This window comes from Alnus glutinosa, chromosome 1 (genome assembly GCF_958979055.1).
Source record: "Alnus glutinosa chromosome 1, dhAlnGlut1.1, whole genome shotgun sequence".
Lineage (NCBI taxonomy): Eukaryota > Viridiplantae > Streptophyta > Magnoliopsida > Fagales > Betulaceae > Alnus > Alnus glutinosa.
Window position 1 is genome coordinate 25,549,300 of NC_084886.1, and position 25,241 is coordinate 25,574,540.

General features: G+C 36.0%; 3 protein-coding genes across 3 annotated transcripts; 2 read left to right on the forward strand and 1 right to left on the reverse strand.

Moving 5' to 3' along the window:
* Nucleotides 1-1,306: 1,306 nt before the first annotated feature.
* On the forward strand, nucleotides 1,307-2,637 carry LOC133858727 (putative clathrin assembly protein At1g25240). Its single transcript, XM_062294196.1, has one exon. The coding sequence runs from the start codon at nucleotides 1,409-1,411 to the stop codon at nucleotides 2,585-2,587; it is 1,179 nt and encodes a 392-aa protein (XP_062150180.1). The 5' UTR covers nucleotides 1,307-1,408; the 3' UTR covers nucleotides 2,588-2,637.
* Nucleotides 2,638-9,265: 6,628 nt separating this feature from the next.
* On the reverse strand, nucleotides 9,266-11,538 carry LOC133877914 (protein BASIC PENTACYSTEINE2-like). Its single transcript, XM_062316371.1, has 2 exons — nucleotides 11,273-11,538; nucleotides 9,266-10,461 (listed from the first exon to the last, which is right to left on the reverse strand). Exon 2 carries the CDS (start codon nucleotides 10,454-10,456, stop codon nucleotides 9,590-9,592), a length of 867 nt encoding a protein of 288 aa, XP_062172355.1. The 5' UTR covers nucleotides 10,457-10,461; nucleotides 11,273-11,538; the 3' UTR covers nucleotides 9,266-9,589.
* Nucleotides 11,539-19,013: 7,475 nt separating this feature from the next.
* Nucleotides 19,014-22,020, forward strand: LOC133858317 (PHD finger protein MALE STERILITY 1). The gene is made up of 3 exons (XM_062293779.1): nucleotides 19,014-19,308; nucleotides 19,427-19,706; nucleotides 20,631-22,020. Exons 1-3 carry the CDS (start codon nucleotides 19,014-19,016, stop codon nucleotides 22,018-22,020), a joined length of 1,965 nt encoding a protein of 654 aa, XP_062149763.1.
* The last annotated feature ends 3,221 nt before the right edge of the window (nucleotides 22,021-25,241 follow it).

Genomic DNA, 25,241 nt, shown 5'->3' on the forward strand with positions numbered 1-25,241 from the left:
AAGAACTTATGAATGCAAAATCATGTTCAATAATATGAAAACTCATTTCAAATTATTGACAACATGAAAACCATGCAGTACTCAAAAATCAATACAATATTGATTTCATTCCACGTATTTTAATCTCAAGAAGTTGAAATCAAATTCCAAGTACTTGTAATACACATCCAAACAACTTGTTACTTTATTTTATTTTGATCAATAACATGTTATATAACATATTCCATAATTAAAGAAACTTATTTCCTTAATTATGTATCAAAGAAATTCACCAACACAATTACACTAAAATTTGCCTTAACAAAACTTCATTTTCCTTCTTTCTCATCTTTTTTCTTATTTTATTTTATTTTATCTTTTTTTTTTTCTATGTCCCGAAAGCAAAAGAAAAATCCTCAGGAAAGACAAGGAGTGCTAGGACGCGTAATAAGCCATATACCAGACAATTCTCAGAATGACTACGGTCCATTATAATAATGATAATATATACCAATAGATCATTACCCATCTTAAACAATAAAAACTCAATAAGACTTCTTTTGTTTGAACGTAAAATATATTTAAAAATAATTTTTTTTATTATTTGTTGCGATTGAAAAATAATGGTCAACATTTTTGATTTGACCAAAAAAGCTTCTTCAATCTTCAAAAAATGGTTTTCATTTTTTAATATCATAAACTATTTTTTAAATTTAAACTTCTCGTTCTCGCACATATTCTCTCTCAAAGTTTATTCTCTACTACCTCCAGAATTTAACAACATGGAGGTTGTCAGGTTGTCACTGAAGTTCACCAAAATTTACCTATCAATTTTGGATATGATGTTACTGGCAATTGCTAGCCATCGCTATTTTCCGTATGAACTAAATATCTACCAAAAAATACAAAAATAAAAAAAAAAAAAAAAAAAAAAAAAAAATGGGAGACAAATTTGGATTCCCATGGAAAAGAAAAGAGGAACATATAACGGTTAGATCGCGTAAGCCAGGTTGTCCACGAAACAAAAACGCGTGAACGGTGAGATCATAACGACCTTGACAAATTCTCCCATGCTTAATGATGTCCGAAATTAATTTCTAGAGAAAACAAACTTGGAAAATCAATATATAATACAGCTACCCGATCATCCTAAAAAAACACATTGAAAGCTTATTTTGGCCGGCAGAAGTCCCCGGCCCCTTCTGTTTGGGATTTTATTACTAATTTCTGCACGTTCATGATGATCAGCCAGCTGTCAACATGTTGCAAACAAACAAACAAACAAAATTAAAAGTAAAAAAAAAAAAAAAAAAAAAAAAAAAAAAATCACAGAGGAAGATGCGCAAGAGAAAGCTAAAAATAAGGGAAAGTAGCTTAATTAGAGATAGTCAGGAACCGCCGGCCGGCGCCCATTAGATCGAAGAGGAAAATGAGGCTATGGAAAAGGGCGGCCGGGGCTCTTAAAGACCGGAACAGCATATGGATGGCGAGCATATCTAGGAGGACGCCGTACCGGAACCCGGATCTTGAGGCGGTGGTCATCAAGGCCACCAGCCACGACGAATCCTACGTTGACTACAAGAACGCTCAAAGGGTCTTTCAATGGGTGCGTACATCTGCGATATACTTGAGACCTTTGATGTGGGCGCTGTCGATGCGAATGGAGAACACCCGGAGCTGGGCAGTCGCTTTAAAGGGCTTGATGCTCATGCATGGCGTTTTCCATTGTAAAACCCAGGCCGTACAAATGATTGGCAGGCTGCCATTTGATCTATCAAATTTCAGAGATGGTCACTCCAATATCGGCAAGACATGGGGATACAATGCTTTCATTCGTGCTTATTTTCTGTTTCTAGACCAGAAGTCTGCGTTCATGGCATCGGAGATGAAGCTTCAAAAAGGAAGTATCAGAGAGACGGAGGAACCGTTTACAGAGGAGCTCACGAGGTTACAAAAATGGCAATCTTTGCTTGATGTGCTGCTTCAAATCAAGCCACCGGCTGAGTGTATGATCGTCACTCTTATTCTTGAAGCCATGGAATGTGTAGTCGTAGAGATTTTCGAGGTTTACAGCAGAGTCTGCAGCGGGATCGCGCAGGCACTGTTGAAGGTATACGAGGCTGGTGGGAAGGCTGACGCAGAAATTGCGCTCAAAGTTCTCCAAAAGGCAAGAGTGCAAGGTGAAGAACTCGCCACATATTTTGAGTTTTGCAGGGAAATCGGTGTCATTAACGCGTCGGAATTCCCAAAGGTTGAGCAAATCCCAGACGAAGATATTAGAGATCTCGAGCGAATAATCAATAATGGGGTTTTCAAGGGGAAGAACTTGGATAGTAATGGCATGCAGCCGGAGGACAAGGCCATCGTGTTGAAAGAAAGTGGTGCCATTGTTGAAGGAAGGAAATCAAGCAGAGCTTTGAAAACAATAATTACTGAGAAATGGGAAGTTTTTGAAGAGGATTTGAAGTTCAATGGGGTAGGGAATTCCTCTGATATTACAACTACTGCAGCGAGAGAAGACACACCACATTATTATACACCCACTTTAACTGCATTACCGCTTCTACTTGCTTCTAATCCATTTATTCAAGATTTAATTAGTTTATAGAAGTTGGAATATTGAGATTAATTTGCTTTCCTGAAGGATAATTTTTTGTCAAAATTAATTTTCAATTCCCTATATATATATATATATATATATATATATATATGTATCAGAAATTCATTATTGTTAATGTTTCATGCCATTCGAATTAGATCGAGCTAGCAATGCTATAAAATCTGTACGATGTAGAGTTGGAGCCATTTGTCTACGACAGCCATGTTATGCTTATTGTCTTTTATTTTTCAAGTAAATTAAGGTCGTGAAGCATAGAGTCAAGAAGTCACACGAAAGAGAGGAACAATTGACACAAGGAAAGGAAGGTTGTTTATGATAAGAGTCTCATAATTGGCATCTTTTGAGAGTTTCAATAGACCTATAGGCTTTTCAATTTTCATATGGTATTAAAACTTCAGGGCCTTGGACAATGTCGGGTTTTATCTCCCGTTATACACGTGTTTGGACAATATATAGTACCACACGTCAGGGGGCATATTAAGAGTCTCATAATTGTCAAAGTATACTTGGGTTGTGAGTTTTATAGCCTTAAGCAAACTTCTTCCCTTAAAGTGTTTGGACAATAGTATCACAAGTAAAATGGTGTATTAAGAGTCTCACAATTGCCAAGGTATAATTAAGTTGTAGGCTTTATAGCTTTGAACAAACACCTTCCCTTAAAATACATTTTGCGAAAAAGTAATACCGAATAAACTTTATCAATTTATCCTTTGGGTACGTAACAAATTATGAATGACAAGTATCTTCGGTTTCAGTTTTACTCATTTCTTTTCAATGGTGAGATCGAGGCCTGACATTCCCTGTTAGTGTTCTTTTCAATGGTGAGATTGACTTGATTATCAAGACTCAATGCACAAGTAACATGCACGTACTAATTTAATTATTTGAAATATCCAAATTATTCTAAAAAATTATATAAAATAAAATGAAGAAAAATAATTTTAATAAATAAAATGAGGTGGTGGTTGAACCACCCCTCAACTGCTTTAAGAGTGACTGTGGGGGTGGTTCAGCAATCCTCGCTTTGGGTACTTCAATCACCACCTCTCTTTTTTCTTTCACAAAAATAAAATAAATAAATAAATAAAAATCAACCACCAAGAATTGCCAAGGAATGTCAAAAAAATGCTAGGACAAATTTCAAGGCATTTTTTTCTCGACACTCCTAAACATTGGGGCCTTGTTTGGTAAGGAAGTGTGACTTGGGGGTAATAGTAAGAAGTGATAGATATGATATAAAGTAAAAAGAATTTTTATAAAAAGGTGAAAAAATTTTGTATTGTAGTAATTTTTTTTATTTAAATAGTAATAAAAAAAATTATTGATATAGTATAGAGTTAGAATGTCTTGAACTTAATTGTTTATGAAAAAAGTGAAGAGAGGGAGGAAAAATTTTCTTTCTTCTACCAAACAAGCCCGGGGATATATGATGTCGAAAGATTTCTATCCCGGCAATTTATTAAAGCCGATGGAACATTTAGGGCATTTTTTAATTTCAAAAACACCGGTGAGGCTTTGCCCAGCATTTGTCAAAGACGCCTACTAAAGTCCTACCGGCATTTGTTTAAAAGAACTAAAAGACAAATGCCAACAAAATAATTGCCGGCTTTTGTTGACGTTGGTTACAAATGTCGAAAACAGCTTCGCCCGGGTGGGTTCCAGCACCCCCTTTTTCTTTATTTGTTTTGGAAAACATACATTTTATCCTCCAAACTCTTACTTCTTTTTAAATTTTACCTCCAATATTTAAAAATTGAAAATGTTAGTTTTTAAAAAGAAAATTTTCTCACAATATTCTAAATAAAAAAAAAAAAAAAAAAATTGTGGAGTGGCTGAACCACCCCTATTCGGTTGGCCAGGGGTGGCCCAGCTAAGCCAAATAGGGGTGGTTCGCCACTCCCAAAGTTGTTTGATAAGTTATGAAGAAAATATTACAAATTAAACGTTAGTATGATAACGTCTACCGGTGTGTTTGCATGGCAACATGATTGAATCAAGATTTTTCTCTACTTTTTTCAAAAACAAATAATATTTTATTTAACTTTTTAAATTTTTTTAAAATTTTATCTCGCAAAGTCAAACTTCGAAATTCGCACAATAAATTAAAATTAAATTCAAATTTCAAAAAATTCAATTCCCGATCAGACCATGCTAGCTTTTCCATTTTTTCCTTGTAATGTTAGGTTTGTTAGCATATACTTTTTTTGTTTTTCTTATTTTGAGGATCTTTTTACCGTTTTTACCGTTAGCATTGTAAGAAACTAATTAGTTGAAGTTGTTTGATAAATATTTCCACGAGGTTCTTTCTTTTTCCTAGTCCGCTAGTAAAGCCTTAGCCGTATATCCTTTATAATTCTTTGCATTCAATAGGTCTAGAATGTAACATTAATCTTATACACTGCATCCTTATTCCACAGCATCTCATTAGGTTGACATGGCAATACTCATCAGCTCTTATATCAATTTTTATTAAAAAAAAAAAAAAATTCAATAATTGTTGGGCACTACTTCATTAGTCCAGTGAGGTAATGGTATAATATATAGCATTTTCCAAATTATATAGGCATGATTCCTATTAAAGTAATAACATTTAGTAGACTGTTATACAACTGTCATACAACTGAGATGATATAACAGTGAAAATCAATTTTTTTTTTTTTTTTTTTCAAGAGTTAATGCAACAACTGATTTTTACTGTCATATCATCGTCCGGTTGTATGCCGATCATATAGGAGTTACTAAATAGCATTTCTTTTTCGATTATATAAATAAAGAGTAATGATATTTAGTAGACTGTCATACAATTGGATGATATGGTAAGAAAAATTAGCCTTTGGATAGCACTTAAGTGTAAGGAAAAAAAGAAAAAAGAAAGAGGGGGGGAATTAATTCAGTTAATTTCTTGAATTGTCGTTGCTTTTGCAATTTACCCTCCCTCCCGCACCCCCAAACTTTAAAAATTCTAAATTTACTGTCTCCAACTTTCGTTTTTTGTAATGTCACCCTTCGGTTAGATTTTTCTATTAAATCTTATCAATTTTTTTTTTTTAAATACCCTTGTTTTTTTAATATATATAATTCAAGATTCAGATGTGGATATTTTTTCAAATTCTGTAAATCCTTACAAAAGTCTAAATCTTTGCAATTTTTTTTCTCTTATTATTATTTTAAAAAAATGTATTTTAAGAATTTTGACACCTCTTCATTAGGATTTATCCTAACAGATGGGTCAAATTGAAAAAAAAAAATAAAATTAAAAAATTAAAAGATAGATACACTAAATTAAAAGTTTTTTAAGTTTAAGGAAGTAATTGCAAATGTGATGGAAGTTCAGAGAGGTTAAGTAAAGTTTTTTAAAAAAAATAAAAAATAAAATAAAAATCACTATCATGCCATCCTAGTTGTATGAAAGTTATATAGCAATATATTAAATAGCATTAGACATTGGTAAATATTATGAAACAAACCACTTTGGTCTAGCTCTCAGCATTATGTTTTCTTTTTCTTTTATTTTTTTATTTTTATTTTTTTGTTTGGTTGGGAGCGGTGTTTAATTAATTATGACATAAAAAGAATGTAAATTGGTTTGGAATCAGCATTTTCAGAACCAGATCCATTTGAACTAAAGAGTAGCCGACTGCTTAAAAAAGAGAGGAAAAATTGTCATTTTTTTTTTTTTACAATTTTGCCCCCGCTTTTTAAGGAATTGACTCCTTTCTAGCTCATTTTACCCTTCCATTTTTAATAACCGGCTCCTCTTTTGAACCGGAGAGAACCCGATTTCTTTCCTTAAGATGGCTGCTAAGTATTTCAGCATTTGAAGATTGAGGAGGTGTGAAGGTGACTTGCAAATCCTTGACCCGAGTTAGTTACCTTTCATCACTTGGCCCACGACCTAAACATTTTGGCATCACTGCTTCTGCTTATGATTCTCAACTCGGCCATTATCCTGCATTCTATGATTTCTTGGCTTAAAAGTAACATGCCGCTCAACGCTATGGTTTATGATCGATCCCCTTACGGAAGCTACAACCAAATACCAAAATGAGCCTAACCACTCATAGACTTAGAAGACTAGAGCCTCGTTCGGTACGTGTGGATTGAGTATTCTACTAAAAAAAGAAATTGTTGTTTAAGCTCAATTTGTTTAATAAATAAACCTATTAAATGAATAAATTTCATCTAACTAAAGGTTTCACCCATACATCCTCAAGCAATGTTACCAAAAAGAAAAAGAACCAAAAATCAAAACCCCATTAGAAAAACGATAAAGATACTACTACATATGGGCTTCAGCAACATTTCTCCCCAGCACAAAGACCTTCACAACGAGCATTCAAACCATTCATAGAAGAGATTTTCAATTGGATTTTTTTCTTTACTGTCGATGGAGAGAATTTTCGATTGATCGAACAAATTCTCAAGCCATTCGTACTAGAACAATGCCACCATATCGTGACCAAAAAAAAAAAAAAAAAAAGTTCTCAAATACCATACTAAGATCACCTTCAAGCTCAAGGTCTACACAGAGGCACCCCGTTAAGTAAACAGCTTGAGTGCCTGTTAGAGAACCATGCATTCAAAGCCAGACCTCATATTGCACCAAATTCCAGAACATAGGTTAAACAACTCATAAATAGTATGCTTCCTAATAATGCGGTTCTACCCAAAGCATGGTTAAATATTATGCTTTATGATTGAAAAACCATCACACAAGTTTTCCTTAAGAGTTGAATGTATAAGTTTTTGTATTACTCAAATATGTTGCATGCCTAACATTCTTTCACACCCATTACTTGAAGCAGGCTATGCCAGATTTGGGGTAGGTAAAAATCAAAACATATGTCAAGCATCATCTTCTAAGCTAAGTTCCATAAGCATTATCTTTTTCTACACACAGGTATAATATGGGCCACAATGGAAACCAAGGTTCACCTCATTAATTGCAGGAAAAAATACACGAAACCCTCATCAAACTACTCCCTCATTGTTAATGTCATTCTCAAACTATCAACTGTGTCAATCTCCTCACTTAAACTACCAAAAAAATGTCAATGTACCCCCTAACGACAAAAATTCCCTCTTTAAATTATTAAAAAAAAATTTAAAAAGAAATTCTTGAAAAAAAAAATCTAAAAAACAAAAAGTTATAAAAAAAATAAAAAACTATAAACAAAAATAAAATAAAAACTCATTTTTCTTTTTTTCTTTCTTTGTTTTTTATAATTTTCAGTTATTTTTCATTTTTTTTAAAATTTTTCATTTGTTCAATTTTCTTTCTTCTTTTTTTACTTTTTCCTTAATTTTTTTTAATTTTTAATTTGTTTTTTAAAAAGTCAAATTTTTAGTTTTTTTTTTATTTAGTTTTTTTTTAATTTTAGAATTTTTTTTTCCCAAATTGATAAGGACATTTTTGTCTTTTTGTTGATCTTGGAGGACAATGACACAATTAGTAGTTTGGGAAGACATTGACAATTGAGTGATAATTTAAAGAAAATATGTGTATTTTTCCCTTAATTGTAATTTTCAAATATTTCCAAACACTGTTAGGAAGATTCCATGTCACATTTATTTTATTAATTTGTCATTTTCAAACTTGACAAACTAATGTCCATGTAAACTAGTAACCAAAAGCACACCATAATATAATTTTTTTTCAGAAACTCATAATGGTGGTGAAATGTGGAGATAAGATGCTGTGAGGGGTTGAAGGAGAAAGACATACATGCTTGTTTTGGTTATTTCTTAGCTAGATAGATCACAGGGATAACAGTGGTATTTCTCAAAACAAGAACAAAAAGTATGAGACAATTGGTAGGGATGCAAAATAATGAACCAGTTCAAATTCCTACATAAGATAATGGTGTTTTGCAGCATACTCAAAAAGATAACATATACTTCAGGGAATTCTCTATTGAAAAAAAATTTACTTTTCTTTCACCAGGTTGAATAGTTCACCTATGTCAACATGCCAACAATGACAGATACACATATTGGCATATCCCAGGATATCTACTTATATACATGCTTCTACAGATGCAATTACAGTTTTTACTTCATAGCTTGAGAGAGAATCATCTATTGTTTTCCAACAAGGATTATATTAATTATTTTGACCATAAAGCTTCGCAAGTCTCCATGCACACAATTCCAAGACATACAGAAAAACTCATACATAACCCAGCCCATCAGGACCTTTCATGTCTGACACTATACAAGAAGAGCATCAAAGCATAATACTCCTGTCAATGTATTCAGACTACACCATTGGAATTGTTCAAAACAACATGATCAATACTAGGGTTAAGGAGGGAAAAAGTATGAATTTCACACTCTGGACCACAACTTCTTTTTCTTCCAGTTAAAAAAATCAAAGAATTGAAGTATACAATCTAATGGTTCTAATCCTACGGAGGATTTGGGGAAATTTAGCACCAAAAAAAAAAGACACCAAAAGAAAGAAACTAAGATCCACTTAGGACATAATAAATGATATTACAATTTTTAGGAGTGTTAATCACATGCTTGTGCAATTAGGCACCAATAAGAAGAGATATGCAACACTAAACCAAAATCACACATTCCAACTACAACAGTTACTCAATTGCACAAAAGACTGAGGAAACAAGTATCGTAGTATGTCATTGTGAAGACAAATGAAGAAAATAGCATTTAATTCCTAATCTTCAACAAAATTAAATTAAAAGCTGAAAGGATATTATCCAAAAATAACTGTCCAACAAATGACAACTCTTGACATAAATCCTGGTGGCCAGAAGTCACTGGTTGCCTTTATCACTTAAGCCGAAGAAAAAAGATTAAAAAGAAAAGGAACCCAGATGTCCAAATTATGAGAACAAGTATCGTGACTGAAAATTCATGGACTACAAAGTAATCGGCTGAACTCTGCAAAAGGCCACAGATATATATACAGATGAAACAGACCAAATGCAATGTGTAACCCATCCAACAAGTACCAACCATGTAACTCTACCTGATAGTGACGAACTTGTTGGTACCATGTCTTGCCCAGTGAGTCCTCAAATCAATTGGGTTAGCAAAATTATAACCTTCCGCTGCAAGTTTTTCCAAGACCTTCTTAAATGCACCCTGGCTCATTTTCCGTCCAGCTATCCTTGCACCCCGCCTTTTGGTACTCATTGGCAAAGGATACATTGACACGTTTGTGGTACAACAAGCCGACTGCCAACCACCACACCCCCACCGATAACATTGCTGAGGAGTTCCAGTACACGAACAAACTGGAATAGGTATACCCGAGATGTCCATATCAATCCCATTTATGACAACATCCATATTCTTCTTTGCTGGCTTCACGCGTTGGACCGAAGAATTGTTATTATCCCTAGGCTTCCTCGGCTTTTTTGCTTTTGGGGTTTTTGGGGCACCCCCATTCTGCCTTTTCTTCAGTTGACTGCCTTCACTTTTAATAGGCTGCTCTTCAATTCTACCCACCCTCTCATCCCTCAACGGATCAGGTGGTTGTAAAATCTGTAAGGAGTGAGGTCCCGAAGTTTGTAAGGAGTGAACTCCCGAAGTTTCGGGGAGAGCGGCATAATTAGGATTGGGGGGCAACATATTGAGAAACTTATCTCTCTGGTTTGCCCAACTGTCCCTCATATAATTCATAGGGACAGGCGCTTCTGAAACAACACAATCCCGAGGATGAAAGGTTCCGTTCGCTGGGTTAACCATAATGCTGTTAGGATCACGCCCGGGCAGAAAATGTTTGGTATCACGGTCAGCCATGGTTGACATGAGCTGCAGTCCAAGATGCCCTTTGAAGGACGGCTCATAGTAACCCCAATTGCGCATGTTCAATGCGTCGTCATCCATGACAACTATAAAGATGGAGCCAAAACAGAAACCAAGATTCAATATTTGCCACGTTTGCAACTGATCCATTTACAGCATTTGAACATAGATTAAAGGGGCCATCGGCAAACCCATTAACAGCATTACAATTAAAACACAAAAAAAAAAATGGATACAAACACATCGTGGATTCTAATATCAGAAATCTGATTGATCATCAGGCACAATAAGCATTTAAAATAGTACCCAAAAAAAAGGAGCATCAAATAGATCTTCCCATTAAATAAGAACATCAAGCCCCCGTTTGGCTGCTGAGAAAACGAAGGAAAAGAAGATGAAAAACTGTTTCCATCTTTTTTTTCTTTTACTTCGACCATACCCGTAAGAAATGAAGATCTCATATCAACCGACCCAGATCCTGAAATCCGGCTCAGTTGAGATGAGCCTTCCATTTTCCTAGATCCCAAAAGTTGAAATTCGAGGATCCCATCGACGAAAAAGAGAAACTTGAACATCCAAATCCTTTCAATTTCCCACATTTTCTCAGCATCCAAACGAGACCCATGTAAAAACATATAGAGCAGATCCCTAATTTCCATTTATGAATATTTCAAGAAATTTCGGAAAATCAAAATCTGAGACTGAAAAAACCTAGATCTCTGCAATACGAAGAATCACAAATTCATATTCACAATATAGGCTTCAAGCATATATATATATATAAGGAAAAAAAAAATAAGGATGCAAATGACAGGTTCAATAGTACAAGGACCCATATATTCAAAACATGGAAAGAGAGAGAGAGAGGAGAGAGGAGAGAGGAGAGAGAAAACTTACTTGGGTGGGTGTAAACGGCTCTTTAGGGTTTTGCCCCTTCTGGAGAGAGAGAGGAGAGAGGAGAGAGAAATGAAGAGAGAGAGAGAGAGAGAAAGAAAGAGAAAGAGATGGGGAGAGAGGAGAGAGAAAGCCCTGGAAATATGAGAGAGAGAGAGAGAGCTAAAAATGTGTATCTATCAGCATATATGGGTTGTCACTATAAAATATAAAGGAAAATCTATCTAAAGGGAAATCCGATTTCTCGTATCCCCCCATGTTGAAGTGGTAAGAGCGGGTGTTGTGGGCATTTGCCATGTCACAACAAAAGCCTAATTCTTATCTTCTTTTTGTTCGATCTGCATCCCGCACTTCGCCCCCACCTTTCTCTTTTCTTTTTTTTCTTTTTTTATTCCTTTCTTAAAAAAGACTTAAAAGGTTTTATCGGCTAATTGTAGTGTAAAACTCAATTATTTATTAAATAAATTGTTAACACGTCACTTTTATCTTTGGGATATGGACAAATACCACCATGTATTCTGGGTCACATGATAAACTGGTAAAAATTCAACATGGATGAATCTTCTTTCCTACTTCCTCTTATTACTTTTACTATTATTTGGTTGCAAATGAGTGCATATCACATAATTTTTTACCCTTTGTAACAGGATAAAGAAAATAATATAGTGAAAATAACATTGTTACCCAATTTGTTAAATGCTCCTTTCTCTCTTCTCTATCCCATCCCCTGTTTTTTTTCCTGTGCAAACCGCCACTGTGCTCCCTCCCCACCACCCATCTCCGTTTTCATCTCTTCTCTTTCCACCCTAGCACACACAACCACCCTTACTTCTCCCTTTCTATCATCTATCTCTTCACCCATCTATTATCTTTACAGTTTTTCAAGCCTTTGGAGATAAGGCATAAGCTCCATCTACCCACCTATCTTACTTGCTTTTTACTTGTTTTTTCGTGTCTTGCGTCTATACACCGGCTGTTCCTGATCTTTTCCTCCGCCTTCCACCGTGTCTTTTGTTATTTTTGGCAAGGGATTTCATTTCAATTTTTCGGATCTAGATTTACACTTCTCCAACAAAAATTACAAAACACGCACCTCACCAACAGGTTCACCGGCGTCTCCGGATTCCACCGGCGTCTCCGGATTTCACCGACGGTCGTTGTTCCCTTCGCCGGCATCTACTCCCCCACGCGTGGCACACACGCTCTAGAGAGCTCTCTGCTCTCCTTGGCGCGTGGATGTCACGTTTGCGCTCCTCGCTCTCCACCTCGATCGCCACCAGTGTTTCTGGGCTTCACCAGCGAATCCGGCTGCTGAGAGGCCTCCCCTTGGCGGCGCGTGTGCCCCACGCGCCGTCATGGAATGCTCCCACCCCGCCTTCCTCTGGACTGCTGCTGTTTATTTTATTGTTTTTTGGGGCTTACTTGTTGTTTTCCTCTCCCCATGTTCACCCTTGTTTTGGTGATTGGGTCTTTATGACTTAATACACTTGTGATATCACCTTTATTGGTGACCCCGGCTTTGTGGCATCCGTGCCTCGAGTCAAAGGGCTCGCATCTTCGGAAGCATTGCCCCCGCATACTTTCGTTCTTAGTTTACTTTTTGGGTTGCCCATGCCCTGCTGTGTTTGTGCTTTTTATTTTCCTTTGTAATCGGTTACTGTTGTATTTACAAAAAAAAAAAAAAAAAATATAGTGAAATATGAATTAAATATTTTTTGGCCATAAAAATAAACATCCTTCTTTTTGTTTTATTCACATTTTTAATTTTAAGTATTAACATAAATTATGGTTGGTGTACCTATCCCCTCGGGTGCTCATCATAAGGCATGTATACTCTAGGGCTCCTTAGGCCCAAACACAGCCAAATCCTCATTGCTTGCTGAAGGGCCTATTTGTCAAAGGGCTCAATGGCCTATCAAAATAGACCAGGCCAACGGGCCAGGAAGAGGACCGTCAGTCAAACCCAAGCCCAGTCCTATTCTTGAACTAGGATGCACCTGCACCTCGATGAGATGCAATACAATCGATTTCCCCTCTCACCAAGTCAAATAACGTGTTACGGGTCTACACTCGGGGAAAAGATAGACTAATTAGAATTAGGTTTTAGTCATAAGTCTCCTTAGATAAGGTAAGAGTCGTATCGTCTCTTTAGGAGAATAATGGGTTTATTATAAGGTAAGAGTCGTATTGTCTGTTTAGGAGAATAATAGATTTATTATCCCTATTAGGAAAAGAAAGAGACTTGCTCATAAAACAATATCTCCATTAGGAAATAAGGGAATTGTATCCCATTAGGATTAGGTTTTCTATAAGGAAGGAAATAAGGGAATTATTGTTTCCCATTAGGTTTATTATTTCTTTTATATGTCGTATATTTCATTTTTCTATTCTACCATGTATCACTCTATAAAAGGAGGAAGTTATGAATAAAAAGTTATGAAGAAAATTATTATTCAACTCTAACAGTTGTTTTAGGAGTTTTAGGGTTCTTCGAATTACCCTAAAATTAAGAGGCCCAAGATTCCTCGAATTATCCTACCAAAATATATCATTCTTGTTTATTGTTCATCCTCTATTACGGAGATCCATAACATAACGATTGCCCCATGCTAGAACTTCCCCCAATCTTCGCGGAAGGGAATCAACCATGCCCTCAACAACACTTGATTGTCTCAACAAATTCAAGTGTGAGACTCCCAAACCCTAGGAAGGAGAAGTGGGAATAACGAGCCTATATAAGGGGGGGAAGACCCCTCACTAAGTACACATTCATACACATCTTTACTCTATCAATTTGCTTTCCCTCCTACTTATTCTAACTTAAGCATCGGAAGTGGCTCTACAACACCTCCGATGAACCTTTATAACTGTTTGTTTTCCCTTCAGCTTCCTTCTGGTGCTTGGCGTGTGGTCACTGTATCAACAGTTGACGCCGTCAATGAGAAACACTTTCTTTCCTCTAAAATTGCAATTGTAACACCCAAGAAATAAAAATTTGTATTCTAATTGTTAAGGAAATAAACAAATGCATAAAATACACACTAAGAGATAGAATACAAAGAAAATAAGTGAAGATACACATCATAAACAATGGTAGCTGAGATACGACGGATCTCGTATGTGTTAGAGTAAAGAGACAAGAAAAAGGGGATAAAACTTAGGAAAAAATTAGACTTAGGGGATTCGTTCAAACGGAATGAACAATGTTTGAACAAAAACAGAATCTTCCACATCTCGGGAAGAAACAAAAACTCATTCGATTGAAAATAAAGAATAGAGCATCTCCATGTATCAGTAGGAAAAAACATGTGATGAATCAAACAAACACAAACTCGTTCGATCGAGAATAAGTTTGATCGAACAAAAATCAATGACCACAAGTAACTCAACGCGTGGGGTTAGGTAGGGATGCACGTCAATTGACAAAGCATTTAATGCAAGTTCGTTCGATCAAGCTTAAAATCGTTCAAACAAATTAAAAAGTAATCAAGCAAAATTTTATATTTAAAGGATAGAGTGCAAGAGAAAAAAATTGGTTAAAATTTTCTTCATTTAGTGAATGGTCAGAATGTCAGTGAACAACAGTGTGTGCATCCAACATGTTTGTGAGTATTTGTGAATAAAAATTTAGTATATTAGTGAGTGTTTGATACACGAAGGATATTCATACAAGATTCTCGAATTATGACTAAATTTCGTACATTATAATTGTTGTAATGGTCAATAACTGTTATAGACAATATTATTGCTATGTTAGGACTAAATGAAGTATATAGAAGCTATTCAAATCTTAGAATAAATTGTTGTATTAGAAAGAGTATAATGAAACTTTTATTAAACGTATTGAGGTTATATTGAAATGAGAATATAATAAATTTGTATGGTATAGAAAATGTGAAAAATGTAAAATTAAGGTTATTGATAAAAAAAAAAAAAAAAAAACAAAAAACAAAAAACAGTGAGAGAGAGAGAGAGATTTAATGTTATAAATGGGTTTATGCCCTCAAAGCCAATTCCTTTTGTATGACATTTTAGTTTATTAAATAAAGTTATTTCTTTGCTGAATTATTTCAAAAACATTAGACATATTATTATATACATGTGCATATTATTCTGTATATATACATGTAGTCCTTAAGTGAGACGCAAAATTTACATCCCAAAGCTCACAAACAACAATTAAGCAGTAATTTAAACAATAAAATTCTGCAGCAAATATAATTTAAACTACTCAAAGCAATAAATATATGCACACATTAACAACACAAGGTTTTGTTGACAAAGTAGAAACCTTTTGAACATCTCAAAGGTAAAGCCACTATGTGAGCAATCAAACCTAGAAAATTAATCACTAAGAAAGAATAATACGCATGCATAGTATAATTACAACCCACTATAATGACTAAGATCATCTATATGCAGACAAGTTTCTCACTAGCCTCTTGTCCTCAACAGCTCTGGCTTCTCACTGGCGTATATTTCTTATATGATTCTCTTACCAACTCACCAGTAGACTTCAATCTGTTTTGTTGATGAAAAACAATGTGGTTTGAATACTTTAAGAGACTTAAGCTTCAATGCCCAAACCCTTAATATCTCTTAGTACAATGCTAAGCACTTAATGTTTAGGAACACTCAATATAGAAAGAGAATAACATTGCTCAACTCTTCGAAAATCGTGCCTACAAAGTCTTTAAATAGACTTGAGAAAATAGCCCTTGAAACCTAAAGTTGGTTCTAAAAACTACAGCGGGCTTCTAGATATGTCAATGATTTGTTCGAACATCATTAGGGTTTCATGTCTTGTAAGAGGGTCATGTCTAGACACCTATGCACACAACAACACATGGTACTCCATGGACAACATCATGTCCAGACATCTACTAATAGGTCAACGGAAACAGCTCTTCGAAAGTAGACATGCCTGAAAACTAGCGCACATAACTCTTTGGAAGTTCTCTTGTCCAGACATGTGCGCACAGACCAATGCATGTAACTCTTTGCCAGAAGCCTGTCTGGACAACAAAATGTCTTGTTCAGACATGTGCCACAATATACTTAAGGCACTTGTTTTGGACACTGAATAAGCTAGGCCAAATAAAAACCTAACAAACTCCCCCACTTTGGCCCGATGTTTCCTTAGGAAAAACAAAAGAATTCTCCCCATTTAATCATTCAGTGACAAAACTTATTACAACGTGCATTTAATTACAAGATCCCTTCAAAACTCAATCTACTCCTATCAAACCACAAAAAGATCTTTTATACTATTTAGTAAGACAAATAGTGATTGTTCTGTTTGGTCTCAAGACTCAATCTAATCCTATCAAACCATAAAAACACACAATATATATATCTTTTTAAAACAAAACTGCTTCTAAATTGCAAAAACATCGAGATAAGAATAACCTTGTTCCCTCAACCAATTGACTCCCATACTAACCCCAAACTAGTATAACACAATTCATGTACTTGAATAAGTTTATAGTTGTACATCTAGATGGGTTTGAGACTGCAACCAAATGCACTATTTTTTCTACCAAAATCGTAGATCACCTTGTTGAACACCCACACACCACTATCTTCTAGACCCGAAACGACCATCGAAGGGAAAAAAATAAAAAAAACCTGCACACACCATCGGTGGTTCATCTTTGTTCTCAACCCAATGTAGCGACTGTTGCAACTCTGTTTGATACCATAAACACTCGACTGACACTATCTCCACCGTGGTAGCACCTCCACCTTACGGTCACGATTAACCCACATAGCCCACTCACAATCTTGAACACCACAAACAACACTACGAACAACGACGAATCCGCATCCCACTGTTGAACTCCACATCACACAACACACGTTGTAACAACCCGCACAACACCACAAAGCGGTATTCCCGCAACCAAATGACTCCGATATTAACCCAAACTAGTATAACACAATTCCTATACCTGAATAAGTTTATGCTTGTACTAGGTTAGGAATAAAGAAGCACACATAGGGTTTGAGCCTGCAACCAAATGCACCATTTCTTCCACCAAAATCACCCAAAATCTCAGATCACCTTGTTGAAGACCCACAACCCCCACACACCATTACCTTCAGCCATGTCTTACCCTAGACGAGTATTAGATGGAAAAAACTCGTTCACACCACCGGCAGTTCACATTTGTTCTCGGCCCGACATAGCAACTGTTGCAACTTCGTTCGACACCACAAACTCTTGGTTGATACTCTCTCCACCATGGCAGAACCTCCACCTTACGGTCATTGTTAACCCACACAGCCCACTCACAATCTTCACACCAAGAACATTGACGGATTTGTAGCCCACCGATGAACTTCACACCACACAACACATGCCACAACAACCGACACCACACAACACATGTAGAACACCACACAACACCACTGCACACAACAGAACGACACCCCCCACGGGCAAACCTCACAAACCCGACAACATCACCACAAGCATAGCTATGTCACCCCACATTCAAACACCACAAACTTGGATTTTTTTTTTTAATGAATGGGCAAAACGGAAAAACATGAAAAAAGAAAAAAGTACAAGAGAATTGAACGACTATGATACCAAATGATAGGAACCCAAGGGTTTTCTATATAAAAAAAATATAGAAACTAAAAGGATATATCGACCGTTTCGAAGGGATTAAACCTCCAATTGATCACTTCAATGGTATCAATCTCCAATTGTTGCATAAAGCAATTGATGTTTTCATTTATTAAATTTCCTTACAATATCTACATCATTTTATAGAGTATTGCGCCTTATTCTAGAAAAATAATTATTATAGAATAATACCTAAAATGGAGATTAAAATAATATGAAATCATAATGATTATGAAAAATATTAGGAGAATATATATTAAGGGAAATATCATGAAATTTTTTCTATTTTTTGAAATTAGAAGCTTAAACCATTTTCTGTCCCATTAGACTTCTTTTTGTGGTCAATCGAAAACGTTTCGGTTTGACAAACATTTTGAGCCACTCCAAAGACTCAAAATTGAGGAAAACATTTTATGTTTTCTAGAAAACGTTTTACACCCAAACAAACGGGGCCTAAGCTTTTAGACCAAGTTTACTTTGAATATCATAACGTTCAACTTGTCTTGTATTATTGTTAACAAATTGATCGATCATTTAAAAATTTGAAGCAATTTTCAGAACTTTTTAGGACTAGCTAGCTAGGTACCTCTTCCAATATTGGAAAAAAGAAATGCATATATGTTCTCATGTTAGAAACCAAATTAAGGCTCAATTGTTTTGAACCTTCTCATGAGAAGGGTAGTTGGCCAATAAATATTTCGTTTGTGTCTCTCCTGAAGATAAAAACAACATCTCCCAGCTGACCACAGAAATTGTCGGAGCATAAAGGGATTCTAATGGTGGGATAGTTGCATCATCAAATGCATGGTACCTCTAATTTACTCTTAAGAGGCCAGTCATGGCATTCATTGCCGCGATAGATTTGCAACGGAGTCCATTTTTGAAACATATCATGCACACAGCGGGCCGTAGAAGCTGAGGGAGGCTCTTTTGGGTCTCCTCCAATTTTATTTCCCAGGCACCATGTGCGTGAGCATGCAGTACTACATGTAAAAAGGCTGTTTTATTTCCTTAACATATATACTTGAAGTTTCACTTTTATCATAACTCGATCGTTCATGCCTACCATATAACTCCTCGATCCTTAGATTATCTTTTGAGGGCATCAAGATGTCGCATCTGGACCTAATTGGTAGCAAGAAAAGAAAGAGGGGAGAGAGGGTTTTCAGATTCAAGAGCTTTGGTGAGCCTGGTTACCCTGTTGAGTTTGTAGGGCCATTCCGAGAAAATGTGAAAGCCCTCCTCGAATTTGGGCATTTCGAGAGTAGCTCATGCAGGCAAATGCCAAGCTGGTCTTTTCTGCTCGAACTCCATCGCCACCCTCCCGTCCAAATCCTTCTGTTTGTTGTTGAAGAACATGTTGAAGCATCCCTCAATCCTCACTGCAAGCACTGCCAATACGTAGGTAATGTTTTTGATTCTCTTTAACCTTCATTCAATTCATTCTTCTTATATATACATTGACTTGAACATATATATATATATATAGCTCATGGCCGGTGCTTCGCTTTTGTATAGCTCAGGCTGGGGCCAGCATATGATTTGCAATAAGAAGTATCACTTTTTACTGCCTTCCAAGGAAACGGGGGCTACATATTTGAACTGCGAAGCCAATGGGGCAGGTCCACCGAATGATAAGGACTCAAATTTAGTGGAATCACAGGGCCATCTCATGCATGGTGTGTTTCATTCTAACGGCTTCGGCCATTTGCTGCGTGTTAATGGGGTTGAAATGGGTTCGGACTTGGCCGGACACCATATTTTGGATTTCTGGGATCGTTTATGCATCGGATTGCGAGCAAGGTGGATTTCTGCTTATTTTGTTTCATCTCATTTCTTTAAAACCTTAGTAATGAGCTTAACCTTTACCATGATGTTTTGCCGTTTCAAAAGCGAACTAATAATGCTATTTACGGTCTGTTTGGACTTGTGATTTCAATAAGTGTGATTTAAAAACTATAATTTTAAAATGTGCTTGATATTTAAAAACGTAGTTAAGTATTTTGAATTTAAAATTCCAGTTTAGTTTTTAAAGTTGTGCGTTTTCAAAAAGTACCTTCCTTGCCTGCGATTTGAAAATGCAGATTTTCAAAATTTTTAAATCACATTTTTTTTTAATTTTTTTTTTTAAGAACGTAATTCCAAACGATTCATTTTTTGTAATTTGGTTTAAAATCACATTTTTTGTTTACGAAATTACAATGTCAAACACACCTTTAGTAAACTCTTATACAACTATCATATAATTGGATGACGTAACAATAAAAATTTAAGATCAGCTAATTTTTACTGCCACGTTATTTAATTATATGATAATTATATATAGAGGAATCTACTAAATTAAAATACTCAGGCAAAAGAATTAAGACAAAACTAGCGTTCCCTCCCATGATAGATGAAAGGGAATTCTAAACTCAATTTACTTGCTTGTCATTAACAAGCGATATTATACCCTTTTACTAAAAAGACTTAATTCTTACCAAAACCTTTTGTTGAACATTAATTTATTTGCCTTTGAACGTCAAAAAAGACATGAACGTTTTACAATATTGTAAGATGATGGATAATGTCTGTTTTGTTGAGTACCCATATGATCGATCAGTACTATTAGTTGCAACAATGAAAAAGAATCTCCATTAGTTTTCAGTGTTTTCCTCCTTACAATTAATCTTCCTTGATGGGCCAACAGGTCTAGGATTAAAAGAAAGATTGATGTGAATTTGGCAGGAAAGTGAGCTTGAATGACATTTCTGAGAAGAGAGGTATGGAATTAAGGCTACTACATGGAGTAGCATACGGGGAGGCATGGTTCAGCCGCTGGGGTTACAGATTCGGGCGTGGAAGCTATTGCGTTACTCAACCAATGTACCAAAAGGCAATAGAAGCAGTACAAGGCATGCCCTTGTGCTTATTAATCCCCCACCTCGGCACTTCCAACCATGAAATACCCATCATCTTCTCCAGATATCAAGCACTTTCAGACCATTCCTTGATCAACCTCGGTGACCTTTTCAACTTCATGTTAGAGCTCAAGGCCCGTCTTCCAAAGGAAAACTGCAGCTTGGATACGTACAACCCGGGAATCCTGGTGGAAACAACCTGCAGATGGTCGCCTAAGAGGGTTGAAATGGCCACTCGTGTCATAATTGAAGCTCTGAAGAGGGCCGAATTCAGGTGGGTTTCAAGGCAAGAAGTAAGGGATGCTGCCCGTGCCTACATTGGCGACACAGGTTTACTAGACTTTGTGCTCAAATCACTGGGAAATCACATTGTGGGAAATTACTTGGTTCGTCGCAGCTTAAATCCTGTCACAAAAGTTCTCGAGTATTGTCTAGAAGACGTGTCCAATGTATTCCCCAGTACTCAAGAAGGTTTTGTCGTGACCAATCCCAAAGTTAAGGCACGGTACAAGATCAACAGGGTACAATTAATGAAGGACATGTCGTCTTTGTACAAGTGCATTCTCAAAGCCCAGAAGCCCGCGGGGATTTTATCATCTATACCCGTGGCTGCCAGGATAATTCTCGACTCCAAGTACCTCATCAAAGAATATTGTGGAGAGCTGCCTTTGAAAGTTGAGTTGGGGTTCCAAGGAAAGCTAAATCTCTACTCTACTGTTCTTCTAAGAAGCAATATTGAAGGTGGTACAGACGAAGCATTGATGCCGCCATACGAGTGCGTCACGTTGAAGAACAGTGCTACCGTCGATGAACTGAAGAGACAAGTCCAAGAGAACTTCCGGGAAATGTATTGGGGATTGAGAAGCTTTGTGGTGGAATCAGTGTTGAATTTGAATGCGAGGGGAACGGATTTGGTTTTTGGGCTGGTTGAAGTGGGTCGTAAGCTTGTGTTTGAGGGGAGAACAAACGAGGATGGAATAATTATGAATAATATTAGGCAAATCTACGAATGTGGTCCAAATAGCCATGCTGTGGATTGTGCATGTGGAGCCAAAGACGATGATGGCGAACGAATGGTTTCATGCGATATTTGCGAGGTTTGGCAGCATACCCGGTGTGTTGGGATTCCAGATAACGAAGAAATTCCACATATATTTTTATGCAACCGATGCGAGCAAGAAATTCTCTACCATAGTAATTGCCAATTCCTTCCATGACTCAATATTAAGTATTAACTGGCTGTTAAATACACACACACACACACACATATATATATATATATATATGGCATCAAGTTCATAAATTAAGATCATGAGCCTTCTTCAAGCTTTCAATTGCAACATTAATATCTTTTCTCTACTTAATTGTTAAATCAATATTGCAATCGAGACCCTCGATCAGCAACTATTTGTACGTGCACCCTAAAGTTTAAAATTATTAATTGCAACTTAAACCTTTCAGCTTAACTCCTTGTTAACTAAAATAATGGAACTCGATCTCCTTTAATTAGTTTCGGAACTTGAATACTCTCTTGAGTACTAAAAAAATGCAAAGTAGGATCTTAATGCTAAAAAACCCATAATTAAAGAATATATGGCACCTTCATTGACTTATGCTTATCTATTAGAATTATCTTTCATGCATGATTAAGCCACTACTTTGCAAGCCTTTTAGCAGCACTTACAATACAAACGGAGGGATCTTTTATATCCATATAGATTTCAAACCCAATCCTTTTTCAGACGAAAGCCAACCCATCACCCATTTTTAGTTGGAAGTTTGTTAAGTGTTAGCCTGCTCAGTTCATTATTGTCCAATGGATTGTTAGATAATATATATTTCCTATATTTAAAGGAAATATATTATATTGATATTGTAGGTTACTTTTTTTTTTATAAGGTTGATTGTAATTAGGTTTGATGGTAATCAAATTAATCAGATTTCATTACTATTCTTATCTATCTCAATTCTCCTATTAATAGGAGTATTCTGTATTGTAACACTATCAAGCAATAAGAGCATGATGTAGTCATTTGGACTTTATCCTGTAAACGTAGGTCATAGACTGAACTACATAAAAATTATTGTCTTTATTTTATTTTATTTTATTTATGCTATTATCTTTATTTTCCTATTCGTTTATCTTTTCTTTCTTGGTGTCAAGGTTATAGGCTAACACTAGTATTTGATCTAATGGTCCTATGAATTTTTTGTTTTTATTTTTATTTTTTGTAGTCATTACTTTTGAAAATCTCCTTAACATTGATCTTGCATAGTATCTCACTGGTAAAAAAAAAGGGGGTAATTATATTTTCCCCCATGAATTACCAACTTTTGCACAAATCTTTCATAAACTACTAACTCGATCAAAATAGAGCATTCAACTACTAAAGTTACATGTTTTTTCCCTTTCCGTCGGTCAGAGGGGTTAAATTCGACGGTCAACGCCTCACACGCGCGTACATGAGTTTTTCTTTTTTTTTCTTCCTCTTTTGCCCTCAGCTCCCTCAGTCCTCTCACTCTCTCTCTCTCTCTCTCTCTCTCTCTCTCTCTCTCTTATCTTTTTTTATTTTTATTTTTTCTAAACTATCTCATCTCTTTCTCGCTTGCACTCTCTCATCTCTGCAGCTATCTCTATTCCTCTCTCGTTTATATTCTTCTTCTCATATTAGTACCTGTCTGCTGGAACACAATCACTTGGGTAGCGCTGGATGGGCTCGAGACTCGGACAAAGGCACAGAGTTACCGGAACTCACGCAGAAACAACGCACTCAGACCAAGCAGAAAGATCTCAACCCTTACTGGAATGAGAAACTGGTCTTCAACGTCAACGACTAAAGGGAGCTCAACCCATGAGTGAAAACCAAAAGAGTTGGCACTGTTACAACTTTATAAGGAAGTGGTTCTCTTGTTCTTTCCTTTGTCAACATTTTCTCGAAAAACAAACAGCGCACCAGGAGAGAAATACCGAGCAAATCAAGTCGGCAGCACGTCATTACGAAGGCAGTAAATGTGCATGTGTCCATTAAGTACCAAAACTCCTCAAAATAATGCCACGTTTTCCTCTGAATTGTTCAGCACGTCATTACCACGTTTTTCTCTTCTCCATTAACTTCTTAAACATGCACATCGACGGTTCAATCACCAAGACACCGGAGTTAAATACAGCAAGAGGAAAGAAAAAGATCAATAAACAGTAAAAAAAAAAAAACTCTTTTTTTTTTTTACAGAAAACAAAACTCTGCCTCTGTTTTGAGCACCACGAACAGAGTCCTCTGTTGATCAATCTACAGTTGCTCCCTAAATTACATCAATTTTGTCTGCATATTTCTTCTAGGTTGTGCTCCTTTCTGGCCATTTTGATTCTACTGCCAAAAATTTGGCATTGCCTTCTGTTCACTCTGTCTATGCAATTTAAGCTTGTGAATGTTTTGTACCTCTTGATTGTCTGTTCTCCATATTGGTTACATTTTTCCTGTTTGGCTGTTTCCTCATTAATTAAAATAGCTTCAAGGCAATTCCCTTGTACTTGAATATAGCACATAGAATTATGTTTCTATTGATGTGTTAAAGTGTCAGTCTTATTCCACTTATTCCAAGTACTGTCATTTATATGCCTTCTAATTCCATTAAAGGTTAATATATTATATAATGGCCTTCCATGATACTTATAGCCCATCAGCCCATGTTGCCCGCATCGTTCAATATCCAAGTATTTATTTGCTCTACTTACTTAGATCTTGCCTTGAAAATCTGTCCCAGTACCTATTTGCTGCAGGAATTTATACAACATTGATGACACTTAAATGGGCAATGACAAAGTTATTCCAGGATCCTGCAATCATGCTAGAAGCTCAACAAGAGATCAAGAAAGAAGAATTTGATATTGCTCGAAGCTCCAATACTTATAGGCGATTGTGGAGACCTTTTCCTTGTATAACTTAAGCAAATATGGAGATCTGCAGTTATATGGTCCCAAAACACACTGGAAAACACCAACTCCTTTGTTCGCTATAGGTTTCCAGGCTTGGTGCTTGGCGTCGGGGGCTAGAGTTTTTTAGTTGATTTCATTTTGTCCAAGCTAGAATTTGTAGTTGTACTGCATATAAATACTTTAAACTTCGTATTGTAGTATGTTGGTGGGTTTTGCACTTGTTTGTAAGTTTCTTGTTGTTTGTAGTTAATGGTAGTGTTGGTTTGTTGATGTTTTTGAGTTTATAGTACACGTAATTTTTGTTGGTGTTTGTAATAGGTGTTAGGTATTGTACCATGCACACAAATCAATTGATGTTATCATGTATAAGAATTACATTATTTTGAAAAGTTGTGTTGTTTCAGTTGATATTATCTTTATGTATAAGAACTACATTATTTTCAAAGTTGACAAGCTAGGTGTTGGTTAAAATGAACAAATGGATATGCATCTTAATTTTATCTT